We start from the raw sequence: 20,687 nt of genomic DNA, 5'->3' as shown, positions 1-20,687 counted from the left end.
AATGTGCCCCAGAGGCCAAGCTGTGATCCAAGGCCAGCTGCCACTAGTGTCATGCCTGAGGCCACTTAGCAAGAGGTAGGGGATACACAGAGGCCAGATGCTGCTTGTTTTGATTTTAGGTAAGTCTGAATCATGAGGCAAGAGAGGCCATTTGTATGGAAAAGCCACTGGAAATGGCTTGGGTAGGACTACAAATTGAATGGGGCAGTGTCTCAGGGAATCACCAGGGTGGAGCTACAGTGTTAGCAGGTTGATGGAGACTCAGATATGGTGCCTGCCTGCCAGTTCTGTGGGGAAGAGGTCAGCAAAAGAATGGCCTCTGCCAGCACTTCTATCTGGGAGAAAGCTGCCCTTCCTCCTTCACCCTGAAGCCAGAAATTTAGTTCCTCCCCTTTTCTCCCAGGCACTTTTCCAGCTGCTGCTCTAGTTCTGGAGCTCAGGGGGTGAATCTGAGTATATCTATGTGTGGGCCTTTTAGGAGGAATGCCTGGAACTCCAGCAGCTGTGTGTCTCACTCAGCCATAATCCCCACTGGTGTTCACATCCAGAAGTTATGGTGACTTCTTTTCCTAGCACTAAGACCCTGGGCTGGGGGTTCTGATGTGGGTATGTGACCCCTTGTTCCTCAGTGGGGACCCTCTGCAGTTGAGACATCCCTCCCAATCCTCAAAAACCCCATGTGCATGTGGCACCAGCTCATTCAGTATCTCCACCCCTCCTACCAGTCTTGATGTATTTTTTTTCTGTATTATCTATAGTTATAACTTGTATTCAGCTAGATTTCAGGTGGTTTTGAATGATAGTTGTTTTGTAGTTTAGTTGTAATTCTGATGTGGGAGAATGTAAGTACTGTGTTTATCTACACCGCCATCTTGACCGGAAGCCTACCCCAATTTCTCAATCCAATTTCTATCAGAATAGAATTTCTGTAATTAAGACAAATTACAGATTCTTTCAGTTTTCTAATTAAACCTGCAGGCTATTAAAATAATTTAACATACCCCCCAAATAGAATATAGCTATAAGCTACAATGATCTCTATCTCAACTGCCTGACTGCAATAAGCAATTGGTATAGAGATACTAAATTATATCCACATTTCCTCTAGGACAGTATTTCTCAATCTCTTTTTCATTATAATACCCCCAAAGGTGACAATTTAAATTTAAATTTCAGACATATCTCATTTTATTGCACATTTTATTGTGCTTCAGATATCACTCCCCACACCCAAAAAACAGAGGCTTGTGGAAACCCTGTGTGCAAGCCTATCAGTGCCACTTTTGTAACATTTGCTCACTTAGTGTCTTGTCACATTTTGGAAATTCTTGCAATATTTTAAACCTTTTCATCATTATATTATGGTGATCTGTGATCTCTGAGAAATCATTCATTAAAGGAAGTTAACCAATGCAGCAAACTTTACTGTTGTCTTAAGAAATTGTCACAGCCATCCCAACCTTCAGCAACCACCACTCTTATCAGTCAGCAGCCATAAACATAAAGCAAAGACCCCCCACCAGCACAAAGGCTCAGGTGATGGTTAGCACTGTTTAGCAATATTGGATTTTTCAATTAAGGAATGTACATTTTTTTTAACACATAATGCTACTGTACCTCTAACAGACTATAGTGTAACAAATTTTATATGCATAGGGAAATCAGAAAACTCCTGCGACTTTTTTATTGCAATATTTGCTTTATAGGGGTTGCCTGGCACTGAACTTGAAATATCTCCTAGGTGTGCCTATAATTAAAATCAAATCATGAAAATTTCCCTGAGAGATACTAAGAAATAAAATGTTGTTGGTAGGTTGTTTTAACACCAACTAGCATACTGCGATTCAGTTCTGGCATTAACAACTTAGAATCAGCATCAGACTTCATAGGTTTAAGGGCTCAGTCCCCCACAAGATGGTCCCCATTCCAGATGCCAGCTGCAAGTGGAGTCCACTTCTGGCTGACTGGTTACAAATCGAAGGGTTCCCACAATCTCCTCAGGTCCAAGAATTCACTAAAATGACACAAAAATCAGGAAAGCAATATATTTACAGTTTTATTATAAACGATTCAAATTTGGAGGACCAGCCAAGTGAAGACACACATACGGAAAGATCTGGGAAAAAACACAGAGCTTCCACACCCATATGGTGGAATCACGGCATGTCACCATCTCAGCACATCAATATATTTAATCAAAAAGTTCCACTGAGCTTTGGTATCCAGAATTCTTAATAGGGGCTTCACTATTTAGGCACAACTGATTAAATCCTTATCCACATGACTAAGTCACTGGATTCAATTTTCAGAACCACTCAGGTCAGGCTTGCCTGAAGTCCCAACCCTCTAAAATAGACCTCTCACATGTTTCTGGTGACCAGACCCCATCCTAAAGCTATACAGGAACACACCATGGGTCATCTCATTAGAATTACAAAGACATTCCTATTACCCGGGAAACACAAGGGTTTTAGAAGCTCTTAGTCAAGAACCCAGGACAGAGATCAGACAAATTCCTTATGATAGGATACGTCTAACTAAACTTTGAAAGATCACACACCACTGTAATATATATGATTTTTTTTTTCATTCACCAAGAACCAATTTTCACCCCCAAGAAGGAATCCTCTAAGACAATGAAGACAATCTCCCAAAACCAGACTGTAATTTTATTGTGTAAAGTTTATAGAAGTGTGACTATTCCTCTGTACAAAGTACATAGCAAATGGTTTTAAATACAATGGAGAGAAATGCACGTCCTATGACAATATTTGATACAAGCTTAACCATTTACAGATACACTAAAAAAACTTAAAATACCATCTTCTTTCTCCAAAGAGTCCATTGAGCCATTTCTTAGAGTAGAGATGGGGACACATCCCAGGCAAGGTCACAAAGGCATTTTATTGCCCTCAATGCTGATTTTCACTGCATGTGCAGATCTGCTTTTTTTCCTGATATCTGTGAACTTTCTCATCTGTTTATCCAGTCGACTGATACCCTTTTTGGAGGTCCCCTGGAACTAAAAGTGGGTGAAAAATTAAAAAGCCATTATTGAAATACATATTATTTTGTCTTTCATCTTTTTTTATCGAAAAGTTAGTGGTCAGAAGAGCTCCTAGTTCTGAAATAACCAGAATACGCTTTGGTGACCTCAGGAACAACAAATCATGCACACAGCAATACTAGAAAACATACTGAACTCTCAGTGAAAATTTATATTTTGTTGTTGCCTGTGGCTTATTGGTAAACTTTGCCTCAATCCATGGAAATTTCCTAGATAAAAGGAGGAAAAATTGAAACTATAATTCCCCCAATTCCATCAGATTACATTTTGACTGTATGCTTTTCCCATTCAAAGACCAAATGTGGAACTGGCCTCTTGACATACACTTTCAAACAGTGCTGGTACAAGGAATGATTATCTTCTAAGGCAAAGAAAGTAATTTGAGAAACAGCCTTAAGTGTGATGTATGAGATCAGAAGGTTAGCCAAGTAAACTGATGAAGAGCTAGAGCTCTGCTTTCCCACTTGGGTGGAACGCTGCCCTGCCTCAGTAGGTTCTGTGACCCTAGGCAAACCATACCCCTATACTTCTTTCAGGACTGCTGGGAGAAGGAGAAAATACTGTCAAATATAAGCACTGAGGCTAGCACATAGTACTCAATGTAACTATCACTATGACTATTATTACTGCTTTGAATTAATCAGATTTAGGTTAAATAAGACTTAGCTTAAAATTAAGTCTCTCTATCCAAGGGACTTCCTATGTTTTACATCTCTTCTTGCTTGTCCTTTATGTTTAGAAGTTTAGTTTTTAGGTTATTTCTTTTACATTTTGAAAAGACTTTATGTTTTAAAAAGATGTGATCTCCAAGAAATCAACACCTTTTAGAAATGCTGAAAAGGTCTGCCATTTATATCAAAGATCAGCAGGAACTCTTCTTGCTGACTTTAGTGTTGCTAACAATTCCAACCTTTAAGAATGTTGAGTCCTGATCAGTGGTTGCTCAGCTGGTTGGAGCATCATCCCATAAACTCAAAGGTCACAAGTTCAATTACTGGTCAGGGCACATGCCTAGATTGACAGTTCAGTCCCTGGTTGGGGCGCGAACAAGTGGCAATCAACTGTTGTTTCTCTGCCTCTCTTTCCCCTGCCCTCCCCCTCTCTCTAAAAAAATCAATAAGCACATTCCTCAGGTGAGGATAAATAATTAAATTAAAATTTGTTTTTTAAAAAAGAAAGTTGAAATGGTTAAAGAGGAGGGCTTTCCTAATTCTTCCCCCATGCTTACCAGTAAGTCACCTGTAAAGCACAGCACAAAGAATGCTAAAAGGCAGGGCCTAGGAGATATTCCAGGGTCAATGCTAGTGTAGTGAAACTCCTTTGTGTTGGGAGCTTCCCCAGTCTATCCCCCCTCTGGATTCAACTCCACACTCATTTATAAGCAAGAAATTCTACAAGAGTTTGAACATTCTTAAATAAGAGCCATGCTGATCATCAATCCTAGATTTTCTAGAAATATCCCAATTCTAAATATTATTTTATATCAATTTTAATATTTTTAATACTAGACACTAATATTGAGTTAACTAAAAATTCAGTACCAGAGGAGAAAGAACTGTGCTACTGTCCCTCTACTGAATATACCCTTAGAGGAAGAGGGGTGGAAAGAGGAAGAGAGGGGACTTTTGAACATCAGCCATCTGACCTTGGGAGCCAGAGTTCAAAGTTCAAATACCCCAGATTTCCTGAAGAGTCCCAAATTTCTGACTTCCTTTCAGACAATGTGCCCTGATTTACATTACTTGTAGTCAGTCCACACTAGAAGCCTTACCTGCTCAGATCTCTGCCAACTATCCGACTTCCAGAAGCCCAACACACCAGTCCGGATTTCTCCTTGCTAACTCATAGGATCTTCTCTATAGTCTGAGCCCTCCCATCCCAGCAACTGAAATACACAACCCAGGTTAGATCGTGGTGACCTACTTCTAGTTACAACTTGCAGAGTTGAGCTGCCACATGCCTAGTCACCTCAAGCCTGAAAACACAAAGAACATACTACATGCTAAATTCAATGACCTCTCTTCTGATTCATCCACTTTGTACCACTCCATTAGGACAGTAAAAGTGTAATAGAGTAGTATTAGTGAACAGTTTTATCACTGTTTTACCAGTGAAAAACCAAAAGTAGCCTAAAAGATTAGCAAGATCGATTTACTTAAAAAAATTATGGTACAACTGTATTCTGACACATTATGTCACTGAAGAATGGTTACTAAAAAGAATTTTTACCATGCTAAGTAAAAGACAAACCCAACCAGTACTAAAATATGATCAGGAGTTCAAAAACCCAAAACTAGTAATAATGTTCGCACATGCATATAAAGAGGACCCAAAACAAATAACTAGAAATGTTAATGTTAAGATGTAGTGGATTAACAAGTGACATTAATTTTATTTGTGCTTTCTCTATTTAAAAGTTTATATAAAAACATGCATTGTTTTTGTTATTTTAATGTTATTTTAAAGCACGCCATCGAATAAATTAACATATAAATATACGATGTAGTGTAGGTTACTGCATTATTAGGAGGGGAAACCAAAACCTAGAAATGAATAAAGAAATTATAGTCACATGACACACTATTATGCAGCCATTATAAATGATAAATCTAAAAGGTGATTTAATGAGAAGTGGTCAAAATTATATACAGCATAACTTTAATTAAAGTAGCAATAGAAAAAAAGGCAAAAAATATAACCAAGTCATTTTTCTCTTCACTACCTCAAATTTTTCTATAATTATAATAAGAAAAACTAAGTCTGAAGCATTACTGGAGGTACATTTAACACATCAAAAATGTTAACGGTGGTGACTTAGAGGAAGAGCAGGACTTAGGGAATGAAGTTATTCTGATGTACTATGTTTACTTATATAATTTCAAAAATAAAAATGACACAGGTGGACAAAAGTAGGTTTACAGTAGTGAATACATGAAACAGAGTTTATTCTAGTATTATTATATATTAATTATTGTATTATTTTCCATATGAACAACTGTAAACTTACTTTTTCCCACCCTGTATAAAGCAAAACTTCCATTTGAAAGCCATTTACTCACTCCAATTTTCTTCTTGGACAATATGTTTTCTATTAATACTCCCTAGTGCAGGTGCACTGTGAAAGACCAGAGTGAATATGCAAGAAATCTTCCTGAGCAGACAAACAGTGCCAGGTGGCTTAAAGACAATATACTGAAAGGTAAAATGGGACTCCAAATCATGTAAGCCAGACTCAGGCCTAGTTAAATACCAGCATATTATGATCTTGGGACTGTTGAGGATGAAGGAAAGGACGTCTACTAGAAGTTCCCTCTCCTCATGACAGTCATGTGTCTGCTCCAGCAGAAGGCTGGGCCACCTCTTCCCACCACCCTATTACTCACAGGAAAGGCGGTATCAGAACCATCAACAATAGCACACAGGCACATGCCCTCAGGACAAAAGGCAGGATTCCAAAGTAGATTGGCCACACAGATTGTTCATGACATTTCCTTTGCCACACTAATTTTTAACTCTCACAAATGTGTGCTAGAGAAGAGAAAATATGAAAGACAGGGATAAAAAGAGGGAAGATATAGTGAAAAAAGTAAAGATAAGAAGAAACAGGAGTATTTTGGGGACAAGAAAGGATATCAAGGGACATGGATATAGATAAAAGAAAAAAGGGGAAGGAAGTACTCATGAAGAAGTCTGAGGCACCGAACTAGTGCTCTTCTACCCTTTATTTGTTCTCAACAAGTAAGAAAGTATGCTTTGTTTTGTTAGTAGCTTCAGAGCAAAGTGAACTGGCAGGAAAGTGAATGTAATCCAGGGAAGTAGCTACCAAAGTGTGGGTCATGAAGAAATCACAAAAGACATGCAAGCATTCTTAGACTCTCTAGGATATACTGCAACAAAGGTGCTCTATTAATCCCAGAGCACAGCAGGTCGGTGAGATTGGCTTTTTGAATGTTCCAAAGTCTTCTTCATTTCCAATCACACACTGAATATGTATTAATGAAATTTATCTCCTAAGTATTCAGCGTCAGGCTTTATGCAATGAGTCCTCAAATGCATGTTACTGAGCCACTGACAATAGCAAATAAGCCACCTCCCTCCTACTAAGAAGCAACTAATCAGTTTATATGCCTGTAATATATAGATCATTATGGTTCTGGGCCCTAACAAAAGCCTTTTTAATAAAAATGGGTACCAGTCAAGAAGACCAAAATACTGATCAGGGTAGTAATTATCTGTTGGTTTCTAGGGTACCAATAAAGGAGAAGACAACTTCATATCAATTTCTAAATATTCAGGAAGACCTAACACTAAGTGCCTGTTAGGGTCATTATTTCAGAAACTAAAAGAAGGCCTGGCCTTGTCTGGTTAAGCAAGCACACCCACACTGGTCTTCCCTTTAGCTCCTGAAAATTCAAGCCCATGCACAGAGCATGCCTCCTTAGGGATACCTCCTGAATACACGCGGGTAGAGCCAGAACTATAGTGGCATCCTGTTGCCTTCAATGCTGAACTTGACAGCATGGTGCACTCTGCTGAGTCGTTTCTGTTCGGCAAATCGCCTCTTACGCTTTTCTAATCGGTTTAGACCCTTTTTTAGAGCACTGGGCTAGAAACAGCGGTTGGAATGGAGAAAAAAAGATTAAGAAAAAGCAATGATGATCACTGAGTAGTATTTACAGTGATGAAAGAGGAAATATCGACCCTAAATATTTCACAACAGAATTACCTAAAACAGTTAAAAGAGAAAGGGAGGGGACACTGCGGAAGCAAGTGAGTTCTGATTCTCAGGGTTCTATAGAAATGACTGTATCAGAACACAGGCTCCAGGATTTGATTGAAATAAAGGGATAAATAAGAAAAATACTTCTTGATGAGTAAAGTTCATTAGCAATGAATGATCTGGCTTGATAAAAGAGCAGAAAACAACTCCTGAAATCAGTTAAATTTCAGAGCAGTTAAGGGTTATTAAACATGAGGTAAAAGACAAAATGGTAACGTGCATTTGCAATCCACTTTGCTGTTCCTCTGCTTGCTTACCCTGGACGACTCCATCTCCACATTCCACTTGGGCCTGACCACATAGTCCTTGTTTGAGGGCATAGGCACCCTCGCACGGGCACAGAATCCAGGATCGCCAGGTCTGAGCGCCCTGATAAGGAGAAAAGCATGCTGCTTATGTAACCAATCACAGCTGGACCCATCCTCCTCAGATACATACCTATTGCAAATGTCCTCTGCACTCCCAAGGTTACCCAATACACCCTCTCACTGTCTGTCTCAGCTGGCCTCATCATCACTCATATTACTTCATGGATTCCTCAACTTCCCTCCCAGAGCCAGCTTCCCACCTCTCCCTTTAGTGAATACCATCATCTCAGCTCCTTAGGTTGGTGTCTTCACATCTAGCTAACTCCTACCTGACTAAGTCATGTACTCCTAGCAATTTTGCCCCTGCAAACCCTGCAAAGTCTTTTCAATTTTGTTTCCCCATTACAGTCTCAGTTTATGTCACTGCCTTCAGTTACCCTCCCTCCAACCCATCCTACACCATGCCAACATCAGCAGCCCAAATCAAACCTGATGACTTCCCATCTATGCTCAACAACCTTCTATGGAATCAGAAAGAAGTGAAAATTCTTCATCTTGATTTAAAGCTGTTCAAAATTTGGTCCACATCTCCATTTCCAACATTATCTTCCACCATCTTGGGCACCACACTACTGCCCAACCACTCTGGTCCACTCCCTATCCCTCAAACAGGCCTTCCACACTCTTACTCCACCTCTTGGCTTAAGCTCTCCCTTTGTCTATAATCCCTCTAAAGACTTGCTGAGAGTATGAACTATTTTTTAATTCAATTTTGTAAGCCCAGAGCTTAATGCAGAAATCTAGTACACAGCAAGCATCAATAACATCTTTATTGAATAAACTATTTCTCAATTTTCCTTACATCCTCCAGAGCACCCAATATAATGCTTTGTGGATATTCAATAAATGTTAAGCTGAAAATCATCCCTCATCAATGTGAATATACATGATTTCATTTGCTATTTTTCTTAAAGCAGCAAACAGAACATTCTCTATATAGGCTAAGAAAAAAAAAACTAATACAAAACCCTTACTTCTCCTCTCCCGTCAGCACCTTTTCCAGGTCTCTTCGGGGTGTCTGACCACCAGTGCTGAGAAGAAAATAATAAAATATTAGAAATGTTAGAATCTTATAACTTCATAAGAAAAAAAGAACAAAGTGAAATATCAAACTTAGATCACAATTAAGTCCTTCCCCCCAAATAATTCCTAATCTTGCATACCAGGTTTCATTATGAGTGAATGGTAATTGCCATATGTAGAACTAATGACTCTGCCACCTTGGATATAACTATTATGTCTTTTGCACTATTAGATGCACCTGATCATAAGACACACCTAGGTTTAGAGGAGGAGAAAAAGAACAAAATTATTCTGAACCAAATGGTGTACTAAAATATTTACTAAAATATAACAGAATAACATTTCAACCACGTAAAGTGAACAGCACTCAACAGCGGTATTAAGAACCATCATCACTGTCATTAACAAATGTGGAGAGACTTTAAGGTTTAAGTACTCTTCTGGTTTTCTGGGAACCCCAAGAACTCATCACCGCTAGTGTCAGAACTTATGAAGCTCAGTTGCTCACAATCACTGATATCACTTTCTATGCTATCTTCATATATGATACTATCTTCAGTTCCATCTAAGGCATTGCTAATGTCATATTTTTCAAATGAACATATAACGGTTTCATCTTTCAGAGTCCTATGTTGTTTTCAGCCATTCACAAACTTGAGTGATAATGAGCCTCTTCATTCGTCCAGTAGGTGTCAGACCATGATTACCAGCAGCCATTCACTTGCTCCATTCTTCTCGCATAAAGACTTTAAATGGTTTGTTGAGAGAAACATTGAGAGGTTGTAACTGGCTCGTAAGACCCCCAGGAATTACAGCTAGATGAGTCTTCACTTCTTTAAAGTTCTTTTTTGTAGTTTCACTAATATGTGCTCTAAACTGGTCAAGCACTAATGCAAGGGAGGTTTTTTCAGAAGCCCTCCAGGACGTTTGGACCACACTTTTTCAACCCATACTCTCATTCTATTTTCATCCATCCATCCTTTCTCATGTACATGCACAACAATTCCTTGTAGAATCACTTCTTTTGGGAAGTTTTTCCTTTTGAAAATTAACACTGGTGGTAATTTGGTGCCATCTGCACAGCAGGACAACACAACCATGTAACGGGTTTTCTCATGTCCTGAGGTTTTCATGGTTATAGTTTTGGCATCTTTCAGATCAACAGTCTTATTAAATGGCACATCAAAGGTTAGCGGGGACTTCATCCATATTCCCAATTTGTGATGCAATATTTGCTCCATAAGATGCACAGATATTTCCCCCCACTTTGGGGGGAAAGAAAAGTGCATCTTATGGAGCAAAACATACAGTATATCAAGTTTATTGATACAAACTGAACCAATATTATTTTTTTCTCTTAAGAATTTTGAAATGAGGCTGAGAAAGACATGTTTTGTTTGTTTGTTTTTGTTTTTTCCTGCAAGTGGCTGGAACAAGAAAAGCAACCTCCAGAACTGTGGCAGAGGCCATATTCCATCAAACCAGAAAAGTCTTAGAGAGGGGAGAGGTTTAGACTTATACACTATTCCATATAAATTAAAAGGGTATTATGAACTACACAGACACATCAAGTTAAGAGGAAAGACAAAATCTTATCATCTTAAGCTTCCTAATGATCTTATTTGCAAAAGAGCTGAGTTTTAGCAACAACATTCACTCCACTTACTCATACCTGTTCCCTCATACCTGCTCATTCTTCGTCGTTGAGGCATTTGCTCTAGGTCTCTCTGCTCCCTTTCTTCTCTTGTCATTCCTTTGTAGTTTGAGGTAAGACCAAATATAGGCCGAGACCATTCATCTGTAACAAGGGAAAATCAACGATTTAGTCCATAAAGTATTATTCCTCCCACAATTTCTTGAAATATCCACACCCTAGTGTATGTCCTATCTAGGCATTTAAAATATTCTTTCCCTAAAGATATAATTCCTTTAGGACCATTTACAGGATAAACACAGCATAATACTAAATCACAAGTAGCTCCAGTTGATTCAGAAAACTCAGTATAAAAAGATGGTTTAAAGAAAATTACAGGGAACTTACAGAGAACTACACCAGCATAAAAAAAGGACATAGAAACTACTAACAAGAACCAGGAAGAAATGAAGAATACAATCACTGAACTGTAAAACACAGTAGAATCAATCAAAAGCAGGCTAAACGAAGCAGAGGATCGGATCAGTGAGTAAGAGGACAATGTAGAAAAAAATTACCAGACAATAAATACAACAAAATGAAAAAAAAGATTGCAAAAATATGAACAAGATGTAAGGGAATTACAGGATAGCATGAGAAAAAATAATATCAGGATCATTGGAATAAAAGAGAGAGAAGAAGAGGAGCAAGGAGTAGAAAAGCTGATAGAAGTAATGATAGAAAATTTTCCCAGCCTGATGAGAGAAAAAGTTATGCCAAGTTCAAGAAGCACAGAGAGTCCCAATGAAGAGGAACCCAAAAAAAACCCACTCCAAGGCACACCATAATTAAAATGGCAACATTCAAAGACTAAGAGAATCCTAAAAGCAGCGCAAGAGAAAAACAGCAAATAACATACAAGGGAGCTCCGATAAGGCTATCAACCAATTTCTCAACAGAAACACTACAAGCCAGAAGGAAATGGTCAGAAATATTTCAAACAATGAAAAACAAAGGCCTACAACCAAGAATACTCTGCCCACAAGGCTCCCATTCAAGATGGAAGGTGAAATAAGGAGTTTTCCAGACAAAGGAAGACTAAAAGAATACATCTCCACCAAACCAGCATTGTAAGAGATGCTGAAGGGTATGTTTTAAGAAAAAGAAGAAAAAAAGAGGAGAGAAACACAGGTAAAAGAGGAAATGAATAAATACCTGTCAATAATAACCTGAAATGTAAATGGATTAAATGCTCCAATTAAAAGACATAAGGTAACGGAATGGATAAGAAAACAGGACCCAATATTTGCTGTCTACAAGAAACACACCTCAAAACAAAAGATTTACACAGACTGAAAGTGAAGGAATATAAAAAAGTATTCCAAGCAAACGGACATGAAGAAAAAGCTGGGGTATCAGTACTCATATCAGACAAAATGCATTTCAAAGCAAGGGCAATAAAAAGAGACAAAGAAGGACATTTCATAATACTTAAGGGAACCATCTATCAAGAAGATGTAACACTAATAAACATATGTGCACCCAACATAGGAGCACCCAAATACATAAAGAAAATACTAGAAGACCACAAGAAGGATATTAACAGCAACACACTCATAGTAGGGGACTTCAACACTTTATTATGAACAACATATAGAACTTTGAAGCAAAGAAACACCAAGGATATACAGGCACTGAACAACACACTAAACCACATGACTTAACTGATATATATAAAACTTTTCACCCCAAAGAAGCAAAATATACATTCTTCTCAAATGCACATGGGACATTTTCAAAGATAGACCATATGATAGGACACAAAACAAGCTTCAACAAATTCAAGAAAATTGAAATCATATCAAGCATCTTTTCAGACCACAAAGCCTTGAAACTAAAAATCAACCTCAGAGAAAAAAATCAGACATCCAAACTCATGGAGAATGAATAACATGCTATTAAATAATGAATGGGTTAACAATGACATCAAAGAAGAAATCAAGAAACTTCTGGAAACTAATGATAATGAACACATAACAGCCCAAAACCTATGGGACACAGCAAAAGCAGTCCTAAGAGGAAAGTTCATAGCAATACAGGCGTATCTGAAAAGGATAAAAGAATCTCAGAAAAAAATCTAACCCTACAGCTACAAGAACTAGAAACAACAACAACAAAGCCTAGGGCAAGAAGAAGGAAGGAAATCATCAAGATCACAGCAGAATTAAATGACAGAGACCAAACAAACAATTCAAAAGATCAATGAAACTAGGAGCTGGTTCTTTGAAAAAATAAAAAGAAAATCGACAAGCCTTTAGCCAGGCTCATCAAGAAAAAAAGAGAGAAGACCCAAATAAAGAATATCAGAAACGAAAAAGGAGAATTCTTGACTGATACCATAGAAATACAAAGGATTGTAAGAAATTACTAAAAACAACTGTATGGCAAGAAATTTGACAACCTAGAAGAAATGGACAAATTTCTAGAAACATATAACCTTCCAAAACTGAATCAAGAAGAAGTAGAAAATCTCAACAGACCAATAACAAAGAAGGAAATTGAAACAGTAATCAAAAATATCCCGGCACACAAAAGCCCAGTACTGGATGGCTTCACAAGCAAATTTTACAAAACATTTAGGGAAGAACTAATTCCTACCCTCCTCAAACTATTCAAAAAAATCCAAGAAGAGGAAAAAAATCCCAATCTCTTTCTATGAAGCCAATATTACCCTAATCCCAAAACCAGGTCAAGACACAACAAAGAAAGAAAACTACAGGCCAATATCACCGATGAACATCGATGCTAAAATCCTCAACAAAATATTGGCAAACAGGATCCAGCAATACATCGAAAAGATCATACACCACGATCAAGTGGGATTCATCCCAGGGATGCAAGGATGGTTTAATATTCACAAATCAATAAATATAACACATCACCTAAACAAAATGAAAGACAAAAATCACATGATCATATCAATAGATGCAGAAAAAGCATTTCATAAAGTACAACACCCATTTATGATGAAAACACTCAGCAAAATGGGAATAGAGGGAGCATACCTTAACATAATTAAGGCTATATATGAGAAACCTGAAGCCAACATCAAACTGAAAGCATTCCCCCTGAAATCAGGAACAAGACAAGTATGTCCACTCTCTCTACTCCTATTCAACATAGTGTTGGAAGTCCTAGCCACAGCAATCAGACAAGAAAAAGAATTAAAAGGCATCCAAATTGGGAAAGAAGAAGTAAAACTATCATTATATGCAGATGACATGATAGTATACATAGAAAACCCTATAAACTGCACTGAAAGACTACTTGATATAATAAGTGAATTTGGCAAAATAGCAGGGTACAAAATAAATATACGGAAATCTAAGGCATATCTGTACACCAACATAAAATATCGGAGACAGAGGCAAAAAAGAAAATACCATTTACTATAACAACAACAAAAAAAATAAAGTACCTAGGAATAAACTTGACCAAAGAGATAAAAGACCTGTACTCTGAAAATTATGTAACATTGAAGAAAGAAATTAAGGAAGATACAAATAAATGGAAGCAAATATGTTCTTGGATGGGAAGAATCAACATCATCAAAATGGCCATACTACCCAAAGCAATTTACAGATTCAATGCAATCCCTATTAAAATACCAATGACATATTTCACAGACCTAGAACAAATACTCCAAAAATTCATATGGAACCAAAAAAGACCCCAAATAGCAAAAGCAATCTTGAGACAGAAGAACACAGCAGGAAGAATCACAATACCAGACATCAAATGATACTACAAAGCCACTGTGATCAAAACAGTCTGGTACTGGCATAAGAACAGACATAAACATCAATGGAACAGAATAGAGAGCCCAGAAATAAATTCAGGAATATACGGTCAACTAATACTTGATAAAGGAGGAAGGAACATAAAATGGAGTGAGAAGAGCCTCTTTAACAAATGGTGCTGGGAGAACTGGACAGGGACGTGCAAAAAAATGAAACTAGACCACCAGCTTACACCACACACCAGAATAAACTCAAGATGAATCAAAGACTTAAATGTAAGCCATGACACCATAAACGTCCTAGAGGGAAACACAGACAGGAAAATTTCAGATATCTCACGTAACAATATTTTCACGAATACATTTCCTAAGGCAAGAGAAATATAGGAAAAAATAAACAGGCGCACATTCTCCTGGCTGTGAGGGTGCGCCTGGCTCTGCAGACTCGTGAATAAAGGCCTCGCTTTGCTGCTCAAAAAATAAAAATAAAAAATAAACAAATGGAACTAGATCAAACTAAAGAGTTTCTGCTCAGCAAAAGAAAACATCAGCAAGATGAAAAGGAAACCAACCATATGGGAAAACATATTTGCCAATGATATCTCAGACAGGGGACTGATCTCCAAAATATATAAAGAGCTTATACAACTCAACATCAAGAAAACAGACAACCCAATTAAAAAATGGGCAAAAGAACTGAACAAACACTTCTCCAAAGAGGACATACAGAAGGTCCATAGACACATGAAAAAATGCTCAACATCACTAGCCATCAGAGAGAAGCAAATAAAAACCACAATGAGATACCACTTTACACCAGTCAGAATGGCCATCATTAACAAATCAACAAACAAGTGCTGGTGAGGATGTGGAGAAATGGAAACCCTACTGCACTGTTGGTGGGAATGCAGGCTGGTGCAGCCACTATGGAAAATAATACGGAATTACCTCCAAAAACTAAAAATGGAACTTCCTTTTGAACCAGTGATTCCACTGCTAGGATTATACCCGAAAAATCCTAAAACCCTAATTCAAAAGAACTTATGCACCCCTATGTTCATAGCAGCCCTGTTTACAATAGCCAAGTGCTGGAAGCAGCCTAAGTGCCCATCTGTAGATGAGTGGATTAAAAAACTGTGGTACATTTACACAATGGAATACTAAGCAGCAGAGAGAAAGAAGGAACTCCTGCCATTTGCAACAACATGGATGGAACTGGAGAGAATTATGCTGAGTGAAATAAGCCAGGCAAAGAAAGAGAAATACACCTATGATATCACCTAATACAGGGAACTAAAGAACAACATAAACAAACGAAGAAAATAGGACAAGGAGCAGAATAACAGTCAATAGGGGGGAGAGGGAGGGATAGAAGGGGGATAATTAAGGGAAGGGTTTAGTCAAGGAACGTGTATAAATGACTCATGGACATGGACAAGGGGGAGGGATATGATTGTGGGAGAAGCGGTGGGCTGGGTGGGTGGGGGGAGTAATGGGGGAAAAATGGGACAACTGTAATTGAAAAACCAAAAAATAAAATTAAAAGAATCACAGTAGGAGGGAGTGGAGTAGATAGGAAGATGTTTAGATGAACTATATGCACAACCAATGGGCATGGACTAAGAGGGGGCGACAACTGGAGGGAGGGGCATCACTGGGTGGAGGGGAACAAAGGGAAAAGAAATTGGGACAACAGTAACAGCATAATCAATAAAGTCTATTTAAAAATACATAAAAAAAAAAGGTGGCCTAAACCTGCAATCACCACAGGTTTTAATGAGATTTAATATTTTATTCACTTTGACCATCATCAAAAGGCTGTGATGACATTTTATAAAGACAGCCTAATTTCTAATTTAGTCTACTGAAAACAGAAAAATCTTTAAATTCTTCTTTCTTATTCTAAAAATAAAAAGCTCCATTATTACTTGTCAAAATGTTCTAAATCTTTAAAAACTACATTTTAGTAGTGCAGGTGTAGGGTCTGGACATCATTAAATTTAAGAATGCTGCCAAGATAAACATGAAAAAAGTACTACAGGCCCACCATTTAGTTAGTAAAAATCCACAGGTACCAATACTATGTTTTTATTTTCAAACACAATGTAGCTTATTCCTGTATTTAATACACTATCAAAACAATAAATGACCTTTACAGACAGAACAAAGGTGCTGTCAAACTAATAAGGAAGTAGGAAGTGTTCAATGGAGTGGTCTAAATATCTTTGTAATGTGACCTACCAACATCACCCATGGATTCAGAATCACTGTGATAATGAGTCATGAGTATTATTTTTTCAGTGTAAAGGACTTAATCAGTGGGAATGTTCTGCTTCTCTCAGTCTAGGGCTAAAACAGGGTTGAGAACCACTGCATAAAAGCATCAAAAGCTTATTATTTAGGGTAGTAAATTACAGATAATTATTAACAGGATCAAAGATATGATACTTCTCTGGTTTATTAAGAATTTTAAATGTCCCTAAAAGCTTTAGATACTCTTAAAAATTCAATAGAAAAATAATTACTATCTTCAGATACAAAAGTAGTTGCTTTTCGATCTAGCTTAGAAGTTTAAAATTCCCGGTCCAACATGAAGCATAGGAAAAGTTAAGGAGAATGATGAAAATGCTCGTTTTTCATTCCTAAATATAAAGGCTTTCATAAACAACATGGCAGTTAAGACTTCTCTGGTATCATTAAATAAAAATATAAAAAAGACTTGGAAGACCATTATAAAAGTAACAATAGCAGTAGTGGCTAACATTTTCTGAGGACTTACTATGTGCTAGGCATTGTGTTGTATATATATTCTCACTTAACCTTTACAAAAACCGAAAGTGAACACATAATTCTCCATTTTACAGAGGAGAAAACCAAGATTTAAAGTTTAAACCATGAGCATAAAGATATACAGTAAGGTAGGTGGTGAATCCAGGATTTGAACCCAGGTATGACTAATGCTAGGGCCTGCTTTCTAATGCCTCTCTCACTACATGCTCTTGATCTATGATTAGAAAATTCATCATTTTACTTGCTGTATTTAATACTGGATCGCACACTTAAATATACTGAGGAGCTTTTTAAGTCTAAGGGGAAAAAGCTGGTACCATAAGTTACCAAAAATTTTTTTCTATTCTACTTCTTTGATTCATTTAAAATGAGTATTAGTAACAATATAGTTAGCTTTTATACATACACAAATACAACAAAAACAAAATGTACATACTGATGAGCTTCCCTGCCATGTCCTTGTTGGACCGTGACTCCTTGGGATGTTTATAGAGATACATTACTGCTCGTCCAATCCCACTATGCTTCAGGGTCTCCTGGCTCACACTAGGTAGCTGAGAACATAAACATATGCACACACATTATTCACTCAGAAACTGGGAGTCCTGCCAATCTATTCTGGAGAATCCTCTGAGACCTGGTTCATTCACAATAAAGTAACAAAAAAATTCCATTTTCAGGATCTATAGACATTGAATACAAGGATATTTTGTGTTCATATCAACAGTTGAGAGTTCAGTATTATTGCTGAGTCCAAATAAAACTTAACAATGTAAAAAGTGTGAACTAAGCATACTCAGCTCTGTTAGCAGTTTAATACTAGAGTTAGCAATCAAGAAGACCTCAGCCTGAACTCAAGCACAGCCATTTGCTAGCAATGTGACCTTGAACAAGTCATTTAACTTCTGAGTCTAAATTTCCTCATCCGTAAAATGGAGACAATACACCTACCTTGCAGGTTTTCTGTGAGGAATAAGAACACCTAGCACAAAGGAGGTTCCTTGAGAATTCCTTTAGAAGTTAAGTAGCTTGACCAAGGTGTCACAGCCATGTAAAAGAAACCCAGCTTAAGATTCTAACACAAGGTTATCTGACCCTGAAGTTGGTGATCTTTTTACTTCAAGTTCCTCTCCAAAACATGCCCAGTACTGTACTACTATATATACAAACTACAGGTATTCCAGGATCTTTCTCCTTCAATACTATAGTTACATGAAATTTATCAGGCCTTTCTTTTATGCTCATTTTATTTTGGTATGTTCCCCAAAAACATACTGAATAAAACCCTTCTTCTCTCAGATGATAGCAGAGCAAATGTATAAATACATGGTGAAATAGGTTGTGATAATACAAAATGTATTAGATAATTAATGAAGAGCAAACAATCAGATTATTTGCCTCTAACCTCTTGCAGAATCTTCAACAGCTCCTCTCGAATCTTTAGTGCTGGCAAACTCCTATCTGGGAGAGGTGAGAGCCATTCTTTGATGGCGGACATCACACCACTGTCAATAAATGTTTCTTTAAGGTCCTGCCTGCAATAATAATTTTTAAAAAAAGTGAAGTCAATATTTGTTGATTCTATTCTACTGTAGTTTCCTTTGGATTTTCTCACATATTAGGTGATGTTCCAAAAAATTCCTCCTACAGAGTTACTCATGTGTTCATTATTTACTAAGCATCTTATTCATAGTTTTCAAAAGCAATATGAAATTTAGCTATTTTCAAAAATAGGCAAAGATGATTTCTTAAAAACAAAATAAACCCAAACTACACAAGACAGGTTAATGCTGATATAAATGGTACAGACAGAAAGAATAATAAGCTCCAATTATTACAACTATAATCAATTAGAATAATGATTCTGAAACTGTTTCAGGTGAAAGAAAACTCAGAATCGTGCAAGACACCAGGGAGAATTCGATCCACATAGCAGAAAAAAATATCAATGAAATACTATTTAAATTGTTTTATGTACTAGAATCAATTGTTACCAGAAAACATGACATTACACACACACACACAAACGGTCTGCCCAGAAAGTATCCAGCTATTTGATATGAAAAATAGACATTTACTTAAGAAGATACAAGATACAAGAAACACTGTACATAGGACAATGACACCTCAGTCCCTTTCCAAGGAGACACCTTGGGACCCCTCACAGTTCTCCTAATCACCATCAGTTGGCCCATCGTATTTTCCTGAATCTCATCGATGGTTTGAAATCTCTTCTCTTTCAAAGGTAATTTTGGAAAAAGCCAGAAATCACAGGGTACCAAATCTAGGCTGCAGGGGGAATGAGTCACCTGGGTGATTTGATGTTTCACCAAAAAACTCTACACAAGATATGATGCATGAAGGGGTGTGTTGTCATGATGAATCTGTCAATTACCAGTTGCCCATAGCTGCAGCCTTCTGATCATCCAAATAGTTTCCGCAGAGGACTGTTCAAGCTTAACGCAAAATTTGATGCAGATTTGTTGCCCTACTCACTCAGTCATTTTGAATGCGAGAGCCACATAGTACACACGCGCACTCAACGACATCTACTGCCCCCCACTTGCTAGTCCAGTGAAGTAGATCACTGTTCATGCATGCACATTCCAGTCCACTCCCCTTGGCTGACAGGTTACATCAATGTCATGCAAACTGTTCTCATTATATTAACAATGGTTGAACATTTTCTGGACAGATTTCATTTGTGTGTATATATATATGAAATCTGACACAATCGTCCGTTGGGATAGACAGAGGTAGTAGTTTTCCAGTGGAAAGTCCTAGGCCATGCTGTTGGTGCACTGGTGCATTTCACTATAGCCATCAAAAAGTAGGCTGTGGCTAGGTTCAGGGAGCAGTCAAAATTGTTCAGGCATATCAACAAAAATGATGAAAGACCTTGGTAACAATGATCTATCAAGAAAGGGTCCTTATTCCAGAATGACCAATGACAAGTTCACGATATGAGAGGTGAGATAAGCCTTTTACAATATGTGCCCCAGTCTCCCAGGATTTGTTCTGTTTTCTTTCACACTAGGAAAACAGATGTAATTTTACTAGTCTGAAAACTGTCCATAAACAAAATTAGTTGTTTCCAAGTTTTTCTTTCATTAATACCAGTTTGCTACTTGTTCTGTTTGCACCAGGAATCAAGATTTAAAAAAAAATTACAAGAAAAAAAAGAAACTGTGAGAAAGTAACATAATTTAGGAAGTGCTATTCATTGT

General features: G+C 37.5%; 1 protein-coding gene across 8 annotated transcripts in view; it reads right to left on the bottom strand.

Annotated features, from left to right (window-relative positions):
* Positions 1-2,043: 2,043 nt before the first annotated feature.
* Positions 2,044-20,687, bottom strand: part of IWS1 (interacts with SUPT6H, CTD assembly factor 1) — a 72,600-nt gene continuing 53,956 nt past the window's right edge. For 5 of the 8 annotated variants that reach the window (XM_090278973.1, XM_090278961.1, XM_090278970.1 and 2 more), the window contains 6 exons: positions 18,866-18,995; positions 17,897-18,014; positions 10,925-11,036; positions 9,190-9,246; positions 8,105-8,216; positions 2,044-3,022 (listed from right to left, as the gene is read on the bottom strand). In XM_090278973.1, coding sequence (XP_090135099.1) covers positions 2,891-3,022; positions 8,105-8,216; positions 9,190-9,246; positions 10,925-11,036; positions 17,897-18,014; positions 18,866-18,995 — 661 coding nt within the window. In that variant the 3' untranslated portion in view covers positions 2,044-2,890. Of the gene's footprint in view, positions 3,023-4,253; positions 4,953-7,368; positions 7,674-8,104; positions 8,217-9,189; positions 9,247-10,910; positions 11,037-17,896; positions 18,015-18,865; positions 18,996-20,687 lie in introns of those variants that run through there. The other 3 variants (XM_090278977.1, XM_090278990.1, XM_090278988.1) reach the window with 3 other exon arrangements.

This window comes from Furipterus horrens, unplaced genomic scaffold (genome assembly GCF_987537825.1).
Source record: "Furipterus horrens unplaced genomic scaffold, mFurHor1.1.pri manual_scaffold_1, whole genome shotgun sequence".
NCBI classification, from domain to species: Eukaryota; Metazoa; Chordata; class Mammalia; order Chiroptera; family Furipteridae; genus Furipterus; species Furipterus horrens.
Note: the sequence above shows the minus strand (reverse complement) of the source record. Positions and strands in the feature narration are given on the sequence as shown.